The sequence below is a fragment of the Stegastes partitus genome, unplaced genomic scaffold (assembly GCF_000690725.1).
Source record: "Stegastes partitus isolate 25-593 unplaced genomic scaffold, Stegastes_partitus-1.0.2 Scaffold63, whole genome shotgun sequence".
NCBI classification, from domain to species: Eukaryota; Metazoa; Chordata; class Actinopteri; family Pomacentridae; genus Stegastes; species Stegastes partitus.
In genome coordinates this window covers 82,684-100,033 of record NW_007577794.1, presented here as the reverse complement: position 1 = coordinate 100,033, position 17,350 = coordinate 82,684, and the positions used below count along the sequence as shown (strand labels likewise).

Genomic DNA, 17,350 nt, shown 5'->3' with positions numbered 1-17,350 from the left:
GTCATAATATATATATATATAATCATAACTTTTATTTATTCGCTATTTAAAATTTAAATCATTACTTTTAGATAACTGTTCATTTTTTAACAATGACAGCTGTCTCCTGGAGACACTGACTTTTCAATTTGCATATTATGCAAATGAGAGTTTGCAACTTCTCCAAAAATATAGTTATGGGTGTGAACACTGGTGTTAGTGGTTAAGTTTTAGCTGAGTGTTGTTTTTTTACACTTGCAGTGAACGTTCCCATTACATTGTGACGGATGCTTGGTATTGGCAGTGTAGAAGAGCCCAGGCATTGTTGGTGCGTATCTGTATTATCTGTGCTAAAAAAAAAAAACAAGCTCAATCATGAGCTCTTAGGTATTCATTTATTATCTCTTTGTTCATTTTATGTCCATGCATCTTTGTTGTTCATATTAGAGTGACTTTCAACTAGCTCAGCATGTTTGTGGTTTAAGGAAAGACGTCAGAGGGAGCTGCTGAAAGTACATCTAAAAAGATATGTTTACATCCCAGAAGGTTTTTGTCTGTAGAAAGATGGACTCAGCATTTCTTGTCTGGTATAGAGGTCTGATTGTCTATTCACTGTAAAGGCTGTTACATGTATGCATGTAAACCAACTTTAACACTTACCGTAGATATCCAGCTGCAGCATTTCAATACTGATACCTCTCTCGTTGTAGGCGGCGCAGCGGTAAGTGCCCGAGTCCGACTGGTTGACAGCTGCGATCAAGAGTGAGATGGCACGCTGATAACCACGAGAACCGGACAGGATGTGTGATGTCTGGCTTTCATCAGGATGCTACAAAGATGAAGGGTGCAATATTACCGGGTGTGAAACCCCACAGATCTCCAAACTGTACAAGATATCAGCCAACATGTGTAATTTGTTAGGCTAAACTCCTTTTTGTGTCATTTACACAACATTTTTCACATGTTACTCATAGTATGACATCTGTGTTCTCTATGGTTATTATAGCTCTAAAAAAAAAAAAATCGAAACATTTTCTGTATCTTTACTTGGCAGTAGTGGATTTCCTTTAAAAAAAAAAAAAAAAGGGAAAAAAGCATATCAGACTGTTTGACATCTAAACAGCCAACCACCCAGGCATAAAACGCAGCTAATAAATCCCTTCATTAATCTCACCGCTGTCGGAGGGAAATCCCACTTGAGACTGAAGTCCGGGTTGACATTGGAGGAGCTACAAGTAAGCTCAAACTGCTCTCCTTTCCTCAGGATGACAGTGTCTTTTTGGGACAGTGTGATCACTGGACGCAGCTCTGGCACTGAATCAAAGAATGAAAAGCAACGTTAACGTAGCTGGTGCATTGAGTGAGGTCATCTAAACCAACACACATTATGTGCCTGAGACCATGTTGTTTTTTTGTATTCACTCTGGATCAGAATATATGTTGAACATCTAAATCACAAAACTATATTTATGTCTTTATCTTATTTTTACGCCACAATAGGACACGGTTCTTTCATCAGTAAGCAGTTGCTGCACAAACACACTAATGCATATTTACACTGTGCACATATGAGCGTACTCAGACAGTTGTGCACACATAAACTGCATGATTAATATCCAACAAATGCCTGCAGACGTCACTTCGGTTGCTGTGTTTGTGCTGCAGTAATTCTATTTAGCCCAAACCCAGCCTTCATGCTCCGTTACAAAGCTGTGTGGGACTCAAATCCCTCGGCTCCTCCCTCCCTCACGTCTCCTCTCCTTGTCTCCATCAGTCAAAAGGACACCACACCATAACTCCCCTTAGCTTGTCTCCATTTAGGCTCCCACAACAGCCCAGACTGAAAATGCTGATCCAGTGCAGTGGACAGACGCACAATCATTTTCCACTCACATCAATTTAAATAGCCTTTATGGTACATTTTATGGTATTATTACGCACATAACTCATAAGAGTAGTGTAACCCTCATTGGCCAAAACACACGATTACTGAATGAAGGCCTTTATATGACAATGCCATGAAACTTGGTGGTGCCAGGAGAGTAAATCTAATGACTTTGGTGGCTTTTCCAACAGTGCCAGCATGACATTGGCATTGGTGGTTTTTAGAGAAATGTCTCGACAAATATTGGATTTATTGCAATGGAAGTGCAAACATTCATTCACCCTACAGGGCAGATTGTAATAACACTTTTCATCTTGCCAAATACTCTCACAACTAATGGCATTCCATTATGGTTTCCAGCAAAGACAAAGACTCAGGTTTTACTTTCCAATGAATATATTTATTTTATTTGGATTTGTGTTGTATAGCTAAAAAATGTTGTTTTCAATTGGGATTACTTTAACAATACCTTGCAAGTTACTTTGTAAATCTATTGTGATGACATCTTTACTGTCAATGGCTAAACATGCTGTAGAGCATTTTCTCTTCCTTCCTCCCCTTTTAGTTTCGTTAACACCCATGAGAAAAATCTAGTGAAGCTATGCTACATGAAACACCAGTATGACACTCTTTAACTTGCATGAACTATCTTCCTTGGTCACCATATCTCCTACTTACAAAGTCGCACATCCACAGTGTATTGGCTGGACATCACTCTGACTCCACTGAGCTGCCCCACGCATACGTAACAGCCCTCGTATTCCTTTCTAGCGCTGTTGATGATGACGCCTCTCTGGGGGTTGCCAGTATATCTCATACCAGAGGGCATAGGTCGTCCATCGCAGGTCTCCAAAGCCAAGAGGGAGACCTCAGGGTCTGTCACAAGACAGGGGATGGTGCAGTTCTCACCAGTTCGCACCAGAATGCTGTTCACCATGGTCCGCTGAAAAGCATTCTGGGGGTCTTAGGAGAACACAGAAAGAACAACATTTCGGTTAATAGGATGTTATTTCAATGCAAGCTTCTTCCACCACCTCGAACACCCACCTTTCACATAGACGTAGATGGAACTGTGTTCCATTGTGCCATTGTTGACACATACGTAACGGCCCATGTGGTAGGCATGCACCACCGGCACCCTGACATAAGCCACTCCGCCCTCCTCCACCTCTCCCTCGATCCTGCGAGCCTTCTCCCTTTGCCATCTCAACCCCCATGGGGTGCCAGATGTTGTGGTATTGTCGTGGCAGCGCAGCTCCAGCTTTCCCCTCTTGGGAACCACAACATGAGGCCCACTAGGGGAGATGACTGGCTCACACCACACTGGAACAGAGGACAGACATGCAGTTTATGATGTACTGTTCACCTGGGTGCTGTCTTTTGAAAGCTGCGATGAGTTTTATTTGCCTAAATATTGAGACCTGAGGGAAGAAATAATGCTGCTTTTATTGAGAGTTGTACAGACAGATAAAAATCAATGCAACCAGCAAAAATGAAACACAGTGGAGACGTAAGTCTGCAACTAAAGACTGTTAAAGAAATGTAAGTTTACGAAATGTCAAAATAAAATTTAAAAAATCTACAAATCCAAGTCAATTCTATCAAATTGCCTTGTTTCTGGCTGAACAACACTCACCCAAACCTTAATATATTAGCACATAAGGAAACCAAATCAATCACTTCCTCAAACTGATCAACTGTAGTAACTGTAGTTTTGCTTGAGAACCCTTGAAATTTCAGAACCAAATAGATTAGAGAGCCTAAGGTGATGGTTAAATAGGATGTTATGATTGGCGCAGAGCCCCTCGAGAGAGTGCTATCAAACCACCACCGCTCAATTGAACAATCAATAATTATGAGCTGTCCAGCCGCTGAGTAATCATGCATTAAGGGCCCCTAAATCCATTCTCTTAGGATGAGTAAACTAAACCAACATTTTAGTTCAAGCCTAACCCCAACAGCCAGCTCCCCCCCAGGGTTTCTGTTTTTTTGTTGTTGCAGTTTTTCACATGATAAGGCGCCATTTCAAGAGCAGAATTTCATGTGACTGTTATGCCTCCAGGCTCATGTGGAGCTCAGAACATGAGGAATGTGGATGCTCCCCTTCCAAAACATCAATATCTGCGTTTGTGCGGGCTGTGAGAATATGTTTCATACCTGATATTTGTAAGATTAAGCTTTGGCAGTTGATACTGAGTGTCATTTAAATAAGCAAAAGGTTTCACATACAACCTGAGGCTGTAATATGACTAAACACGGAGCTTTCATCACAACGCGGAGAGATGTTAGATGTCAATGTGCTGCAGGGCGCGTTTCTGTGAAAAGATGTGTATCTTTTCCTCTTTGTTCCTTCTGCTGCCGCGGAAGGACGCACAACCTAATCCCCTTCATTTCGGTAGGATAAATAATTAATCGTGTACAAACAAAACACACACACACATACGCACAGACACACACACACACACACACACACACACACACACACACACACTTGTTGCCTGCCGAGAAAGGCAACGCAAAGGCATCTCCCTGCGCACCACCAAACTGTAGATATGCAAACGAGCCCGGATATGATCTGTAGTCTTGAACGGACAGGTTGGAAACGCTGTACCGTTGGACACCATACTTTAAGTAAACGTTCACCACGTGTCCAGAAACAGTGTGGACACTAAAAAAAAAAAAAAACATGGTTAAGAAGTAGCTTTAACCGTGCGTAAAAAGGCGCATCCTGTTTGTCTCGGTGTCAAAAATGAAAGAGAAAACCTTATATAGTGACAGCAGCAGACTATAGGGGCACAAGTGGGAGACTAAACAACACTTCATGCAGCTTAAAAAGGGCAGAGACCCCGAAATAAAGTGGGAAAATAATGCGTAAATACGTTTTCTAGAGGTTATAAACTCACAAAGTACAACACTGTCATTAGGCTTTAAATTCCTGCTTTAAACAATTACATACCCTGTAATTATTTTAAACCAACTGAGATATAAACATCAAGAAAAGGTCACAATAAAGTAGAGCACACATGAGTTAAACAATATCACAAGTGGTTTTCTTACCTGTTAGTGGCAGCAGAATAAAATACGAGGCAAACACAACCCAGTGACACCTCATTTTTAGGCGGTTTGGAAGGCTTTCACTCCACTCCATGCGTTTCAGGCGCAGAAATAACCATCCTGGTCTTGAAAACAGCAGATCCCATCCACCCTATAATAACACAGAACAGGTCCCTCTAACGTAATGAGACGCACAAACACAATGATACTGCAGGCTGCGACTCCCCCTGATGGATTTCACTGGAGCTTAAAGACACAGTGCAGCGCCTCTCCTCCCCTGCTCTGGATCCATGCCACTCCTTTCTGTCCCGCATTGGCTGGAGACGAGCCAAGGTGATGAGTCGGGTATTACCGGAAAAAAAAGATTGTTTCCAAGGCATCGTAGCTGTTTGTTTGGAGAAAAATATTCTAAATTTTTCCAGACATTCAAGCGCTGTCTGAGATATACACGGTAACTTCTGCTGGATAAAGACTGCAAATGTTTTATCGAAGACATTATAGTAAACTATTGTTATGGCGCAGCGTCTTCTCACACCTCTTGGATCAGTGCGTCCTGTTGTGATGATGACAGCTCTCACTTATTGGCAGGAGTTTCTCTGCAGGGGCTCATTCAGTTTGATGCACTTCATAGTCTCACGTTTCCCAGCTCTAATCAACGTTACAGTGGACTCAATTTTCCCAGATTTAATCAACTTTGTGCTGTAGTAGGAGTTAATAAATCTTCACAATGAAGGCTGTGAAGGCAGGTTTGGCTTTCTGTAATCATTTCTGATGATTACCATGAAAGCAGGAATAAGCAAGGTTAACTTAAACACAAAATGTCTCCTTTTTGTTATTTTTCTGTCCTGCATTTCAATTTAAAATCCTCCTACCTTAAAATTCAACTTTAACCATCACTCAATACCAAGACTTTAATATGCAGTTCTTATAGAAAGTTAACATTCACAATAGTGCATTTTAAAAACTCACTAATTTTAAAGAACTTTTCACCAATATACCATGCATATATTTAACAAAATATCTGTATTTGTATCCCATCAAACTCCAATCATTTCATATCGCTCTACAAATGTATTATTTGTTACAGTTCCAAACATGACAGCTCCAACTCTGGCATGTCATAACAGTAAAATGTGTTACTGCACTCCTTCAGACTCATTAAAAGTCTTGAGGACAAGTGTGTAAAACCACAAATTCTGTAAGTGAACAGGAATCCTAATCCTTGGAATTCCTGCTCACTTGTGCTCTAATATTTATTCAATTTGCTCACTTCAGCTGACAGAACATCATCTGATAAAACAGATCTACCAACCAAAACTCTGTCATTAAATAAAGTGAATGCAATACACCAACATCGTGCAGGATTTCTGCATGTCATCATCTAAAACAGCCAAATGAGATTGCTTATTTGAACGTCAAAACAAAAAAGGGAGTAACAGCACTACTTAAATAATTAGATAATTACCTAGAGGGCCCTCAGCTGAGGCATATAGTTGCCCATGCCACAATCATGACTGTATGTAGTTTTCACTCAGTTCTAGTGTTACATAGTGTAAAGGTGTGGGCTACAAGGTGGCGCAGTTGGTTAGCACTGTCGTCTCGCAGCAAGACAGTTGCCGGTTCATGTCCCGGTGGGGTCACCGGAATCTTTCTGCGTGGAGTTTGCATGTTCTCCCCCGTGCAGCGTGGGTTCGCTCCGGGTTGACTCTGTTGAAGGCCCACAATAACATCTACTGATCCCAGCCCTCGTGCCATTTTAGTTTTGCTCCATCTTAGTGCAGCGTTTGATACTATCGACCATCCTTTTGAAACACCTGTAAAGTATTAAACTGCTTCACCTCCTACATGACAAATGGAACCAGCTCAGTCAGAATAGCAGCAAGTTTATCTCCTTCTGCTTTCCTTTAATATGGCATCCCTCAGGGCTCTATCTTAGGGTCCCTTATTTTCAGAATACATGCTGTCCATCTGTCACATTTTTAAAGCCATAATGTCACATATCATTGTTTTGCTGATGACACGCAGTTTTACCTGCCAGTTACACCTGACTACGCTTTGTTCAATGACAAGCCTCTTAAGCTGTCTTGATGAGGTGTATGGCAACAAATTTCTTCAGCTGAATAAAAACAAAATTGAATTAGTTACATTTAGTCCATTAGGCTCTACTAAGAGCAATACCAATGCAGTTGGCCCTTTCTGGAAGTGATGTTATTAAAAAATCTCGGTGTTTTCCTGGAGTCCTCTTTCAGTTTAAATAAACAGGTCAGCAGTGCTGTCAGAGGCCACCGAGCTGATTTCAGCTTACAAGGACATGGAAACAGTGATCGTACATTTATTAGTGTGAGGCTGGGCTACTATAACTCCCTGTATATGGAGGTGACATAGTGTAGCATTAGTCCGTCATGTTACACTCTTTCTCTTACAGCTCTTTAGGTGCAATAACATAATGTACACGGGTCTCGCTTTAAATTTTCATGTGCAATAACAGAAATGGGACAGTCACTCCCTATAAAATCTAGACACTGTGTGTGTAGTAAAATTGGCTACATTATCCATCATGCCATATCTGTACATATTAAAGTCTGTACATAGCTGTCTTCATTACATCATGATTTTTGTCTTTATTGTACTTCTGTAGTTCTTGTCTTCTTTCTTACTGTACTTGATTTGTATTTAGCTGCTGTAACATGTGAGTTTCCCCAGTGAGGGATCAGTGAAGTTTATCTGATCTCCTACCTGACTACACTTAGCTCAGAATACAGCTGCCTGGCTACAAATTGGTACAAAGAAATGCCAGAACATCACCCTGGTTCTGGCTCATTTGCAATGGCTTCCAGCTAAAAACAGAATTTAGTTCAAAAATGTTATTGTTATGAAGCCCGATATGCTGCCTCTGATGTCTGCCCCCAGGCCTTATGGGTTTTCCTCACAGTTACTTCCTTCAATCCCTTATTAACATGTGAAAACCAAAGGCGACAGGGCTTTTTCAATCAACATGTACACTGTAAAACAGTCTCCCGTTCCACATTAAAGCCCGTCTCATGACTGGAAACGTCAAATCCCAGTTAAATCCCCCCAACATTTAAACTTCTTAGGTTGATTTTGTAACGCCAGTCATAATCTTTTTCACTTAAAGGCACTTTGGCAAAGCAACTGTTGTGTTAAATGTGCTGTATTTAAAAAAAATGGTGATTTGACTTGATTTATGTATTGATTTTGTTGTATTTTTATGTGCATTTATATCTTTTGGTTTGTATGTGTTTCTTGTTGCTCCAAAAAATATTGGTGAGAACACTGAGATTTTTGTTGTCTTTTTCTTCTTGCACACATGATGGATCTTTAACCTCACTGCAGCGCCCCTCAGCAGCTCATGCCTCTGTTGCCACATGACAGCAGAATGAGAGTAAAGAAACTGGAGCAGAAGTATAATATCACTTTCATAGCTGTTTTCTGTATTATTCATTTGTTTGTGCCCTTAAAAAGTTTCTAAGAAAATGTGACTAATAGTTACTGTTATAGATCACTGACAGTGAATAACTACAGGGGAAATCATCACTACTGCTTTTGAGACTTTTGCACAGCCTTTCTTCCTGGTGTCCGTGTGAAGAGAGTCAGCTGCTTCTTCTGTAACAAGGCTTTAGGTCAGGGTGGATTTGTAGGTAGTTTAGGGACGAATGATTAAACTGATATGTGCACGCTTTGGGGATTGAGACTGATTCAAGGTAGATGGGCTGGTTTTAATGGAGAAGCCTGGCAGTAATAGAGGGCAGGATGCCAACGCTATGCGTGAGAAGGATGTTTGTAGAGACAGTGACACCTGAAATGAATATCTTCACACTTCTGTTTGTGCCAAAACTCAACAAATATGATATAATGTCTTTATTAGTGACCTGCAAAGGTTAGGGGGATGGATTTGATTATGATCAGGCAGACTTTCACTTAAAAAAAACAAAAAAAAACAGCAGCAACAACAACAACAACAACAACAACAAAACTGTAAAAATTTGTATTCTGGCAGCTGGGTCAGAGTAAAATAACAATTTCATAAAATATTGTAATTTTCCATGAATAAAATACAGTTCCTAGCCTGTGAAGATGACTGCAATTATTCTATCTCTCACTTAATAATCAAGTTTTGTAAAATTACAGAACCAGAACCAACCAATTATTATGAATTTGCAAATTTGCATTTGTATACCAAAACAAATGTACATTTTTGTTTTAAAAAATTACATTCTGTGGTTATTAACAGTTACAAGTTTCTAGTGTTATTTTACATTAGACTTGTTAATATACGCACATTATTCCACTAATATTTTTGTGTATTTTAAAAATTGTAAACTAAAAGGGAAGGTTTTTTGTTTGTTTGTTTTTACTGTGTAGGCTACTTGTTTGTTGCTAATTCTTGTCTTTGTACCATGCTAAGCTGTTGGCTTTGGATTTACTGTGCAAAAAAATGGCATGTATTTTCTAATCCAATCCTCCACCAAAACATGAATCAGCCAAAAATGTAAAACTTTTGCTTTCACAACAGGTTAAACTTTTCACCACCTAGTTGGAGTTGGAGACCTCCTGTTGGCTATTCTGCAGTCAGACAAAGGATACCTGCCCTTCAAGGTGTCCAAGTACAATCCACCTGTTCGTCTGCCCCAAGTCCAGCTTCCCATATGCTCTATGGAGACGTCACTGCGTGTGAGTGTGCGTCCATCAGGATCATCCATATGTCCACTGTCCACTGAGTTTGCGTGTCATTTGAGCAGTTTATATGCCTTTCCCTATTACATTATTCATTATTGAGGTGAGCGTCTGCAGCAGATCTGGGCTGACTCACTATGACTTGGTCTGTGTGTGTGTGTGTGTGTGTGTGTACGCGTAGACCCACAGCATGAGTCACTCAGTGCTTTTAGACAGATGAGGACAGCGGTTCAGCAGCTCACTGAGGGCAACAGAGGTTTTATACAAGAAAAATAGCCACTTAGATTAGATTACGTAATGAAAAACATTCCTCTCTCTCCTCATTCCCTCTCCCTCTTGTTCTCTTTAACCTTCTCCTTTCTCCCCCCTCACTCTCTCTCTTTTTCTTATTCCTTTGCAGTGACGCACACACATACACACACATGCTCATCCTAACTCAATCACCTACAAATGGATCAGTCTTCACACCCTCCGGCTGGCTGGCACGTACACACACCTTCTTTCAAAACCACATGAGACTGACATAAAAACACACACAGTTGGAGACACACATTTCAACTCGAAGAATACCTCATCATTTCTTCTTTTGATGATGAGCTAAAAGCTCAGCATAACCTTTTTTTTCCTCCAATGCAATCCAACCCTCTTTCCCTCCTGCTGACTGGGCATTATAAACCTGATATCTGTGTCCATTTGTCTTTCCTCTCCTTTAATACAGTCAATGCAGTGGAGTTCTTTTTTTTCTTTGTGGTTGTAAAGTGTCCATCCATGGTCCAATTGTGGTGTTTCACATATCAATTATGACCCATTGAATGGATTGGACTTAAGGACAAGGTCAAAAATAAAACGTTTTTTAGAGGAGCAGGGTAAGGGATTAGATTTACTTGAAATGAATACAGTGATATATTTTGCAGTTCTGAATATTTTCATTTATTTCAATCTTGAAGGACTTACTATAATATCTAGGGAAAAATAAACTTATTTGCTGTCTGGCAATGCTAGACACAACACTGATATTACTGCCATTTCTGTCTGTTTTTACAATCTGTACAAAAACGGCTTGCAAAGATGGCAGAGCTCTGTGCTTGCTGTGTCCAAAATCACTCCTGCTTTTCTTTACGGTACATTTAACGTCCCACTGTCTGTTTTATTTGCGAGTCTGAAATGTAAGTGTGTAAATTCATACATGAAATAGTGCACTTAAAAATTCCACAAAAAGATGTAAACTACTTTTTTTTTTTTTTACATTACAGTTTTTCATAAAAAACAAAAAACAAAACAAAACAAAAAACACTCTTATTTCATCATTTTTACATTTCAGACAAACATAATCTATTTAGCTTTTAGGATTTAGACAAAAAAATGAAAAAATGCCCATTTTATACATGGGCTGCAAGGAGGCTGTCCTAGCATCGTTGCCTTGCAGCTAGAAGATCCCTGGTTCGTGTCCCGCTGAGGACACCCAGGATCTTTCTGCGTGAAGTTTGCATGTTCTCCCCATGCAGCGTGGGTTCTCTCCAGCTTCCTCTCACAGTCCAAAAACATGTTGAGGTTAATTGTTGATTCTAAATTGTTCGTAGGTGTGAATGTGAGTGTGCATGGTTGTCTGTCTCTAAGTGTAGCCCTGCGATAGACTGGTGACCTGTCCAGGTGAACCCTGCCTGGAATAGGTTCCAGCCCCCTGACCCTGGTGAGGATTAAGCGGTGTATAGATAATGGATGGATGTTTTATACATTAGGTTTCGCTCCAACATTACCACAACTAGAGGGGACTATGAGGTGCCATATAGGTGGACCATTTTTGGAGTAACTGTCAGAAAACCCTTCCTCCTAGTATAAACAAGTGTTCTCCACACCCCACTTGTACGACTCATTTCAATCAGTGACTTGATATCAGATCTATCACTTTTAGCTTGGCTTGTTATATAATGAATGAATGAATTTTGCAATAATTCTGGCATGGTCACATCTTGTATTTTTATGCTGATGTTTCTAAATGTGCATTGTCCCTACTAGCAAACAAGCCAAGCCACAATGATGCAACTAATGATACAAAATAATGATGATTATTAAGTGTCTAAAATCTAAATGTGCTACTTACTTTTCAATGTGCATTAAATAGAAAGCAGTAAATGAGTGAACACAGGAAGGATTTTATCCACAGTCTTGGAATAATTCTTGGCCAGATACAGTATCTTACTGGTTGTTAGGATACTGTGCAGAGCCAAGAAATAGTCAGGCAGTAAAACTGCAAATTATAGTTTTTATACGTTTTGCAGACATTAAACAATTGAGGACAAATATGTGTTCATTATGGAGCTTTAGATGTGCTGCTCAGTGGTTTTTGTTACCTTTGGACAGAACCATGCCAGCTGTTACTGTGTTTCCAGTCTTTGTGCTAAACTGAGCTAACTGGCTGCTGGCTGTAGCTTCATATTTAACAGATACACATGAGATTGGTAACGATCTTCTCACCTAACTCTTCTCCAGGAAGGAAATCAGCCCATTTCTCAAAATGTCAATTTCTTTTTTTCCCCCAAACATAATCAGAGGCAAATTCTAGCTGTGTAAATTGCTGTTTAGAAGTGAAATTGTGGTACAAAATCAATTATTTCTCATCTCAAATCTGAATTACAAGCCATTAGAATAATTACAGCTTCTGTAATCACATTTGCAACAATTACCTCATATTACGAGGCTTTAGCTTGAATTAAATATGTGCTTAATTTTTTTTTTTTTTTTTTTTGCAACAGATGGATCCTCCTATTGCAAAACAAAAGAGTAGAAGCTGCCATGGCATCACACTGTTGAGATAACCATATGTTTGATCCAAAGAGATGATGTGGATTGAAAATGTGCCAGGGCACATATCTGAGGAAGCTAATATCAGCGTGTGTAATTACTGATAGCCCAGTGATCGCCCTCTGTCTGGATAAACCTGATTAGCATCGACTAGGCTGTAAGCCGCCCTAATCCACCGTAAGGAGAGAGGGATGGACGCAGGAAGGGAGGGAGAGCCAACCAGAGACAGACAGACAGGGTGATACAGAGGGTGAAGGGGAAATGAATGAGAAAAGGGAAATAAAGGCAAACATGGTACAAGAGGATGGAAAGCAGAGAGGTAAAAGGAGAGAGGAGGGAGGGGTAATGTGGTGGTTAAAGTGCCCAGATCTTTGTTATAATTAATTTTAAAGTAGTCTATTTTGCATAACGTGCAGATATTTTTACCTGTTATAGGTGTGTGCACATGGTAAGGAGAAATTGTTGAGTGGCTCTTGACTGTCTTTATCAAATTCAGGCTCGCTTTTTGTTTTTTATCACACTTAATCATCAAAGCTCAAAAGCCGATTGTAACTCATATACAGAACAATGTACTCCACCAATGAGGTGTAGTATACTTTATAGGGGTGGGTAAAGTTTAAAAGCATGATTTAATTCTTTAGTGGCAGTGGCATCACAAACAGCAGTTTTAATGGGTTACAATGTGGATGTTATTGTCTTTAACACACACAGTGTATTCTAAAGATATCATATGGACCTGAGGTTGATATTTGAAAATTCCCTCAAAACCAGGGGTGGATCCAGGATATTTTCAGTAGGAGGGCACAGGGGGGTACAACAGATATTTTTGGGGTGCCACGGAAAATTGTTATAAATTAAAATATTATAATAATTAACTATGATATATATATACATGGGCTGCAAGGTGTCGCAGTTGGTAGCACTGTTGCCTCGCAGCAAGAAGGTTGCTGGTTCACGTCCCGGTGGGGCACCGGAATCTTTCTGCGTGGAGTTTGCATGTTCTCCCCGTGCAGCGTGGGTTCTCTCCGGGTTCTCCGGCTTCCTCCCGCACGGTCCAAAAACATGTTGAGGTTAATTGGTGATTCTAAATTGTCCGTAGGTGTGAATGTGAGTGTGCTTGGTTGTCTGTCTCTAAGTGTAGCCCTGTGATAGACTGGCGACCTGTCCAGGGTGTCCCCTGCCTTCGCCCTGAGTCAGCTGGGATAGGCTCCAGCCCCCCCGCGACCCTAATGAGGATTAAGCAGTGTGTAGATAATGAATGGATATATATACATATGTATATATGTATATATATATTATAATTATATATATATATATATATATAATATATTATTGTTATTATTATTATTAATAATATTAACATTAATAATAATAATAATAATAATAATAATAATAATAGTAATAATAGTTTTAAAAAACTTTTGTTGTGAATATGCAAGTGAACTCTGAGAACCAAATTCTGGGAGCAAACTCTGTGTCGGACCGACTGATTTGTAAAAGCAAGAGGACCGAAGTGAACAAGAGCAGGAAGAGCCAAGTGACAGTGTATTCGGGTAAAATTGTTCAAGGACAAACATCAAGTTATGAGGAGATGATATGAGCCTATGTGATCTCACAATAGTGTATGTTCGTCTACAGCAGGGGTCGGCAACCTTAAACACTCAAAGAGCCATTTGGACCCGTTTCCCATGGAAAAGAAAACTCCAGGAGCCACAAAACCCCTTTGAAATCTAAAATGAAGATAACACTGCATATATCGTTTTTACCTTTATGCTATGTATAAAAAAAAAAAAACTAGTGTGTTGCATTTATGAAATCAATGAATTGCTACAGAGAAAACAACATTTTATTTCAAAAACATTTTTTACTCCAACAACAACAAAAAAAAGACACTGGGTTGAAGGTTACCTTTAAATAAAATACTAAATATCTATTTGAATTACCCTTGTACTTTTCAATTCAATTCAATTCAATTTTATTTGTATAGTATATATATATTGTATATTTACAACAACAGTCATCTCATATCGCTTCACAAAGGCAACTTTGTGAAATAAAAAGCCAATCTTAAATTATCCACCTGCAGCAAATTAAAAATGCTGTCTGGTTGTCCTGCTGACTGCAGCTGGGACTGCTGACCAGACTGCTGACCACCTGTGAGCGCTTTGAGATGGAGGAGCTCACGGCAGCACCGTTGCTTGCTGAGGACAGGAACTGCAGAACCATATGAGTTTTCACATCAGAGTCTCCAAAACACCAGAAAAGTCTCCAGTAACACCAGAAAGAGTCGCTAGATTTGTTGCTAGTCGCTTTAGCCAAAAAAAAAAAAACAAAATCGCCAAGGGGATTTGGAAAGTTGCCAGAATTAGCGACAACTTCATCAAGGTGGCACCACTGCGCGTGCTGGCGGGTGTCGCACATCGGCGGTTATGATGCATATTTTGAACAAGTTCACAAAAATCTTCAAATTTAGAATTAAAAACTAACGAGCCAAAATAAAATACACTTAAATTAATGTACTCACTATTTATTTTCCAAAGCCACAAGGAGCCGCAGCAGAGGTACCAAAGAGCCGCTTGCGGCTCCGGAGCCGCGGGTTGCCGACCCCTGATCTACAGCATGTACTCACAAAAACAACAAAGTGGGAATCTTAGCTCTGCCTAAATTGACCAAAAACAGCACTTTAAAGTTGACTCTGATGACAGAAATAGACCTTTTAGTTGCATTAAGAAGGTAAATAATAAGTTTGATCTTGCTGTACATGTCTGCTGGTGCTGCTACCTTCTGATTCTTCTGAGAAGTGATCATTGTCAGGATCCGACTCTTGGCAGTAGTCTACCACTGGTGCATCTTAAGGTATAGACTGCAACAGTTAAGAATTAATAGCTCTTTCACCAGCATTCTACATATTAAAAGAATTGCAATTTGTTAAATGTCTTGCCATATTGTGAAAGACGTAATTAAAAAAAACACAGAAATCAATGCCATCAGTGTAGTCATAGAAACAATTAGCTTTCAGTCATTTAATTCACCCAACTATGACAGAATAACAAATAAATTCTGTTGTTTGGTAAAAAAAAAATACACGTGCAACACTCTTTTCATATCTGGATTTTCACCTGGAGGGTCATGGTTGCTGCTCTGGCCCTGGATGCTTGCCTCAACAACACATGATGATGGTCCCTGGCTACATTCAGGCTGACCCTGGCCTTCTCCAGACTCTGTCTGACCTACAGTGACTCTGCTCTCAGTGTTCTGACCTGCTACTGACTTCTTTTTCATAAAAAGTTTTAAATGTCTCCCCTCCGTTTCATTCTCTGTGAAACATATTTATTTATGACGCTCCTTCTCGTCTTTTCTTTGACATCAACCGACATTGGCAAATGTCTTCTCAATCCAAACTAAATGCAAGTACCCAATCAAAAAGCACCTTACGTCTTTGGTGCATTCAGTGGCAGTCGGACAACGACTTTGCGTTCAAGAGCGTCGTAATTCGGAGGTTCTGTATTGGTAATATCAATTTCAAACGAATTATTTTTGGGGGGCACATGGGGTAGCCAATCAGATCACCCCCGTGCCCCCACGGTAGATCTGCCACTGCTCAAAACTACTCTAGTTTTCAAAAAAATCTATGCCATATGCATTAAAATAGCCAAAATGAATTTTAAAAAATCAAAAATGAAAAGGACAAAGTGTCTTTAGTGTTTCATACAGTATTATTATTGATTGATGATTGATTATTATTATTGATGTTGCCATGGTGATGGTGGCGCGCATAGACACAGCGGCCCCTTCAGGAGACAACGAAAGTGAACGTTTCAAGTGTCTTTTCTATCCCAGACGTTCACTCCGCAAAACTTGCAGCCAGGAGACTTTGCTAGGCGTCAGGACAGTGAACGGCACTAAAATTGTGGCTATCAGTTGTGGTTCGGACATACTACACCAACACGGACTCCGATCAGAGACTATGCCAGCAGTTACCCGAGAGACAAGGAAGGGCAAACTGTAGGAACGTAAACAAAGGTGGAGGAAGACAGCCGGGATCCATGCTAGGCTAAAGGCTAACCCCTCCAGACCAGCAGGACCGTCGCTCTTGCTTTCCAATATCTGCTCCCTTGACAAAAAAATGGATTTTCGAGCTACGTTTGCTGAGAGAAACCCGCAGAGATTTGAGGGACTGCTGTGTGTTTGCTTTAACAGAAACATGGCTTAATGACAACATCCCAGACGGACATACAGCTGGAGGGGACGACATTATTCAGGATGGACAGACAGACAGCTAGCTCTGGGCAGCATCTGCGGCTTCACCATCGCCAAACCATCGTGTGTGTCTTTGTGTCCCTGAAGACCTACCAGGACTTGAAGAGGTTCGCCATGTTCAGTGAATGGCGGCATGGATGCAGCGACCCCTTCAGGAGACAGCAAAAGTATGTTTAGTGTCTTGTCTATCCCAGACGTTCATTCTGCAAAACTTTAATGATCCTGAAGAAACGCTCTCTCATCTTGCGTGTACTACTGTGTATGTACAGCAAAATGACAATAAACCTAATTTGATTTGATTTGATTTACATAAACAGTAGATGTATTAATATCTTGATTCCACTGCAGTTACGGCATTCTGCAATTAGGTGGAAATGGAAATATGCAAATAATCTTATTGTCATCTGCTATCGAACAACATATGTTCAAAAATTTCGGCCTACTGGATATTGGCAAAGATCCAGTATTGTGCATTGCTTGTATGTATTGTTGTGGGGGTTTTTTCCCCTCAACAAAAAAAAATGGATGCCAGTGAAGCAACTTTGAATTCAAATATCTCTAGCACACAGGAGGTGAGAGAGAAGGTGGGAATAGTAAATAATGAGATGGAAGAAAATGCTGTAAAATTAATCGAAACAAAATGAAAGGAAAAGGAGGGAGAGTGTGATCAGAAAG

General features: G+C 40.1%; 1 protein-coding gene across 2 annotated transcripts in view; it reads right to left on the bottom strand.

Moving 5' to 3' along the window:
• kitb (KIT proto-oncogene, receptor tyrosine kinase b) overlaps positions 1-5,110 on the bottom strand; it is a 24,425-nt gene extending 19,315 nt beyond the window's left edge. For both annotated transcript variants that reach the window (XM_008275988.1, XM_008275989.1), the window contains exons 1-5: positions 4,922-5,110; positions 2,912-3,187; positions 2,543-2,827; positions 1,154-1,293; positions 640-808 (exon numbers count right to left, since the gene is read on the bottom strand). In XM_008275988.1, the coding sequence (XP_008274210.1) occupies positions 640-808; positions 1,154-1,293; positions 2,543-2,827; positions 2,912-3,187; positions 4,922-5,012 (961 nt within the window). In that variant the 5' untranslated portion in view covers positions 5,013-5,110. The remainder of the gene's footprint in view (positions 1-639; positions 809-1,153; positions 1,294-2,542; positions 2,828-2,911; positions 3,188-4,921) is intronic.
• Positions 5,111-17,350: the final 12,240 nt, after the last annotated feature.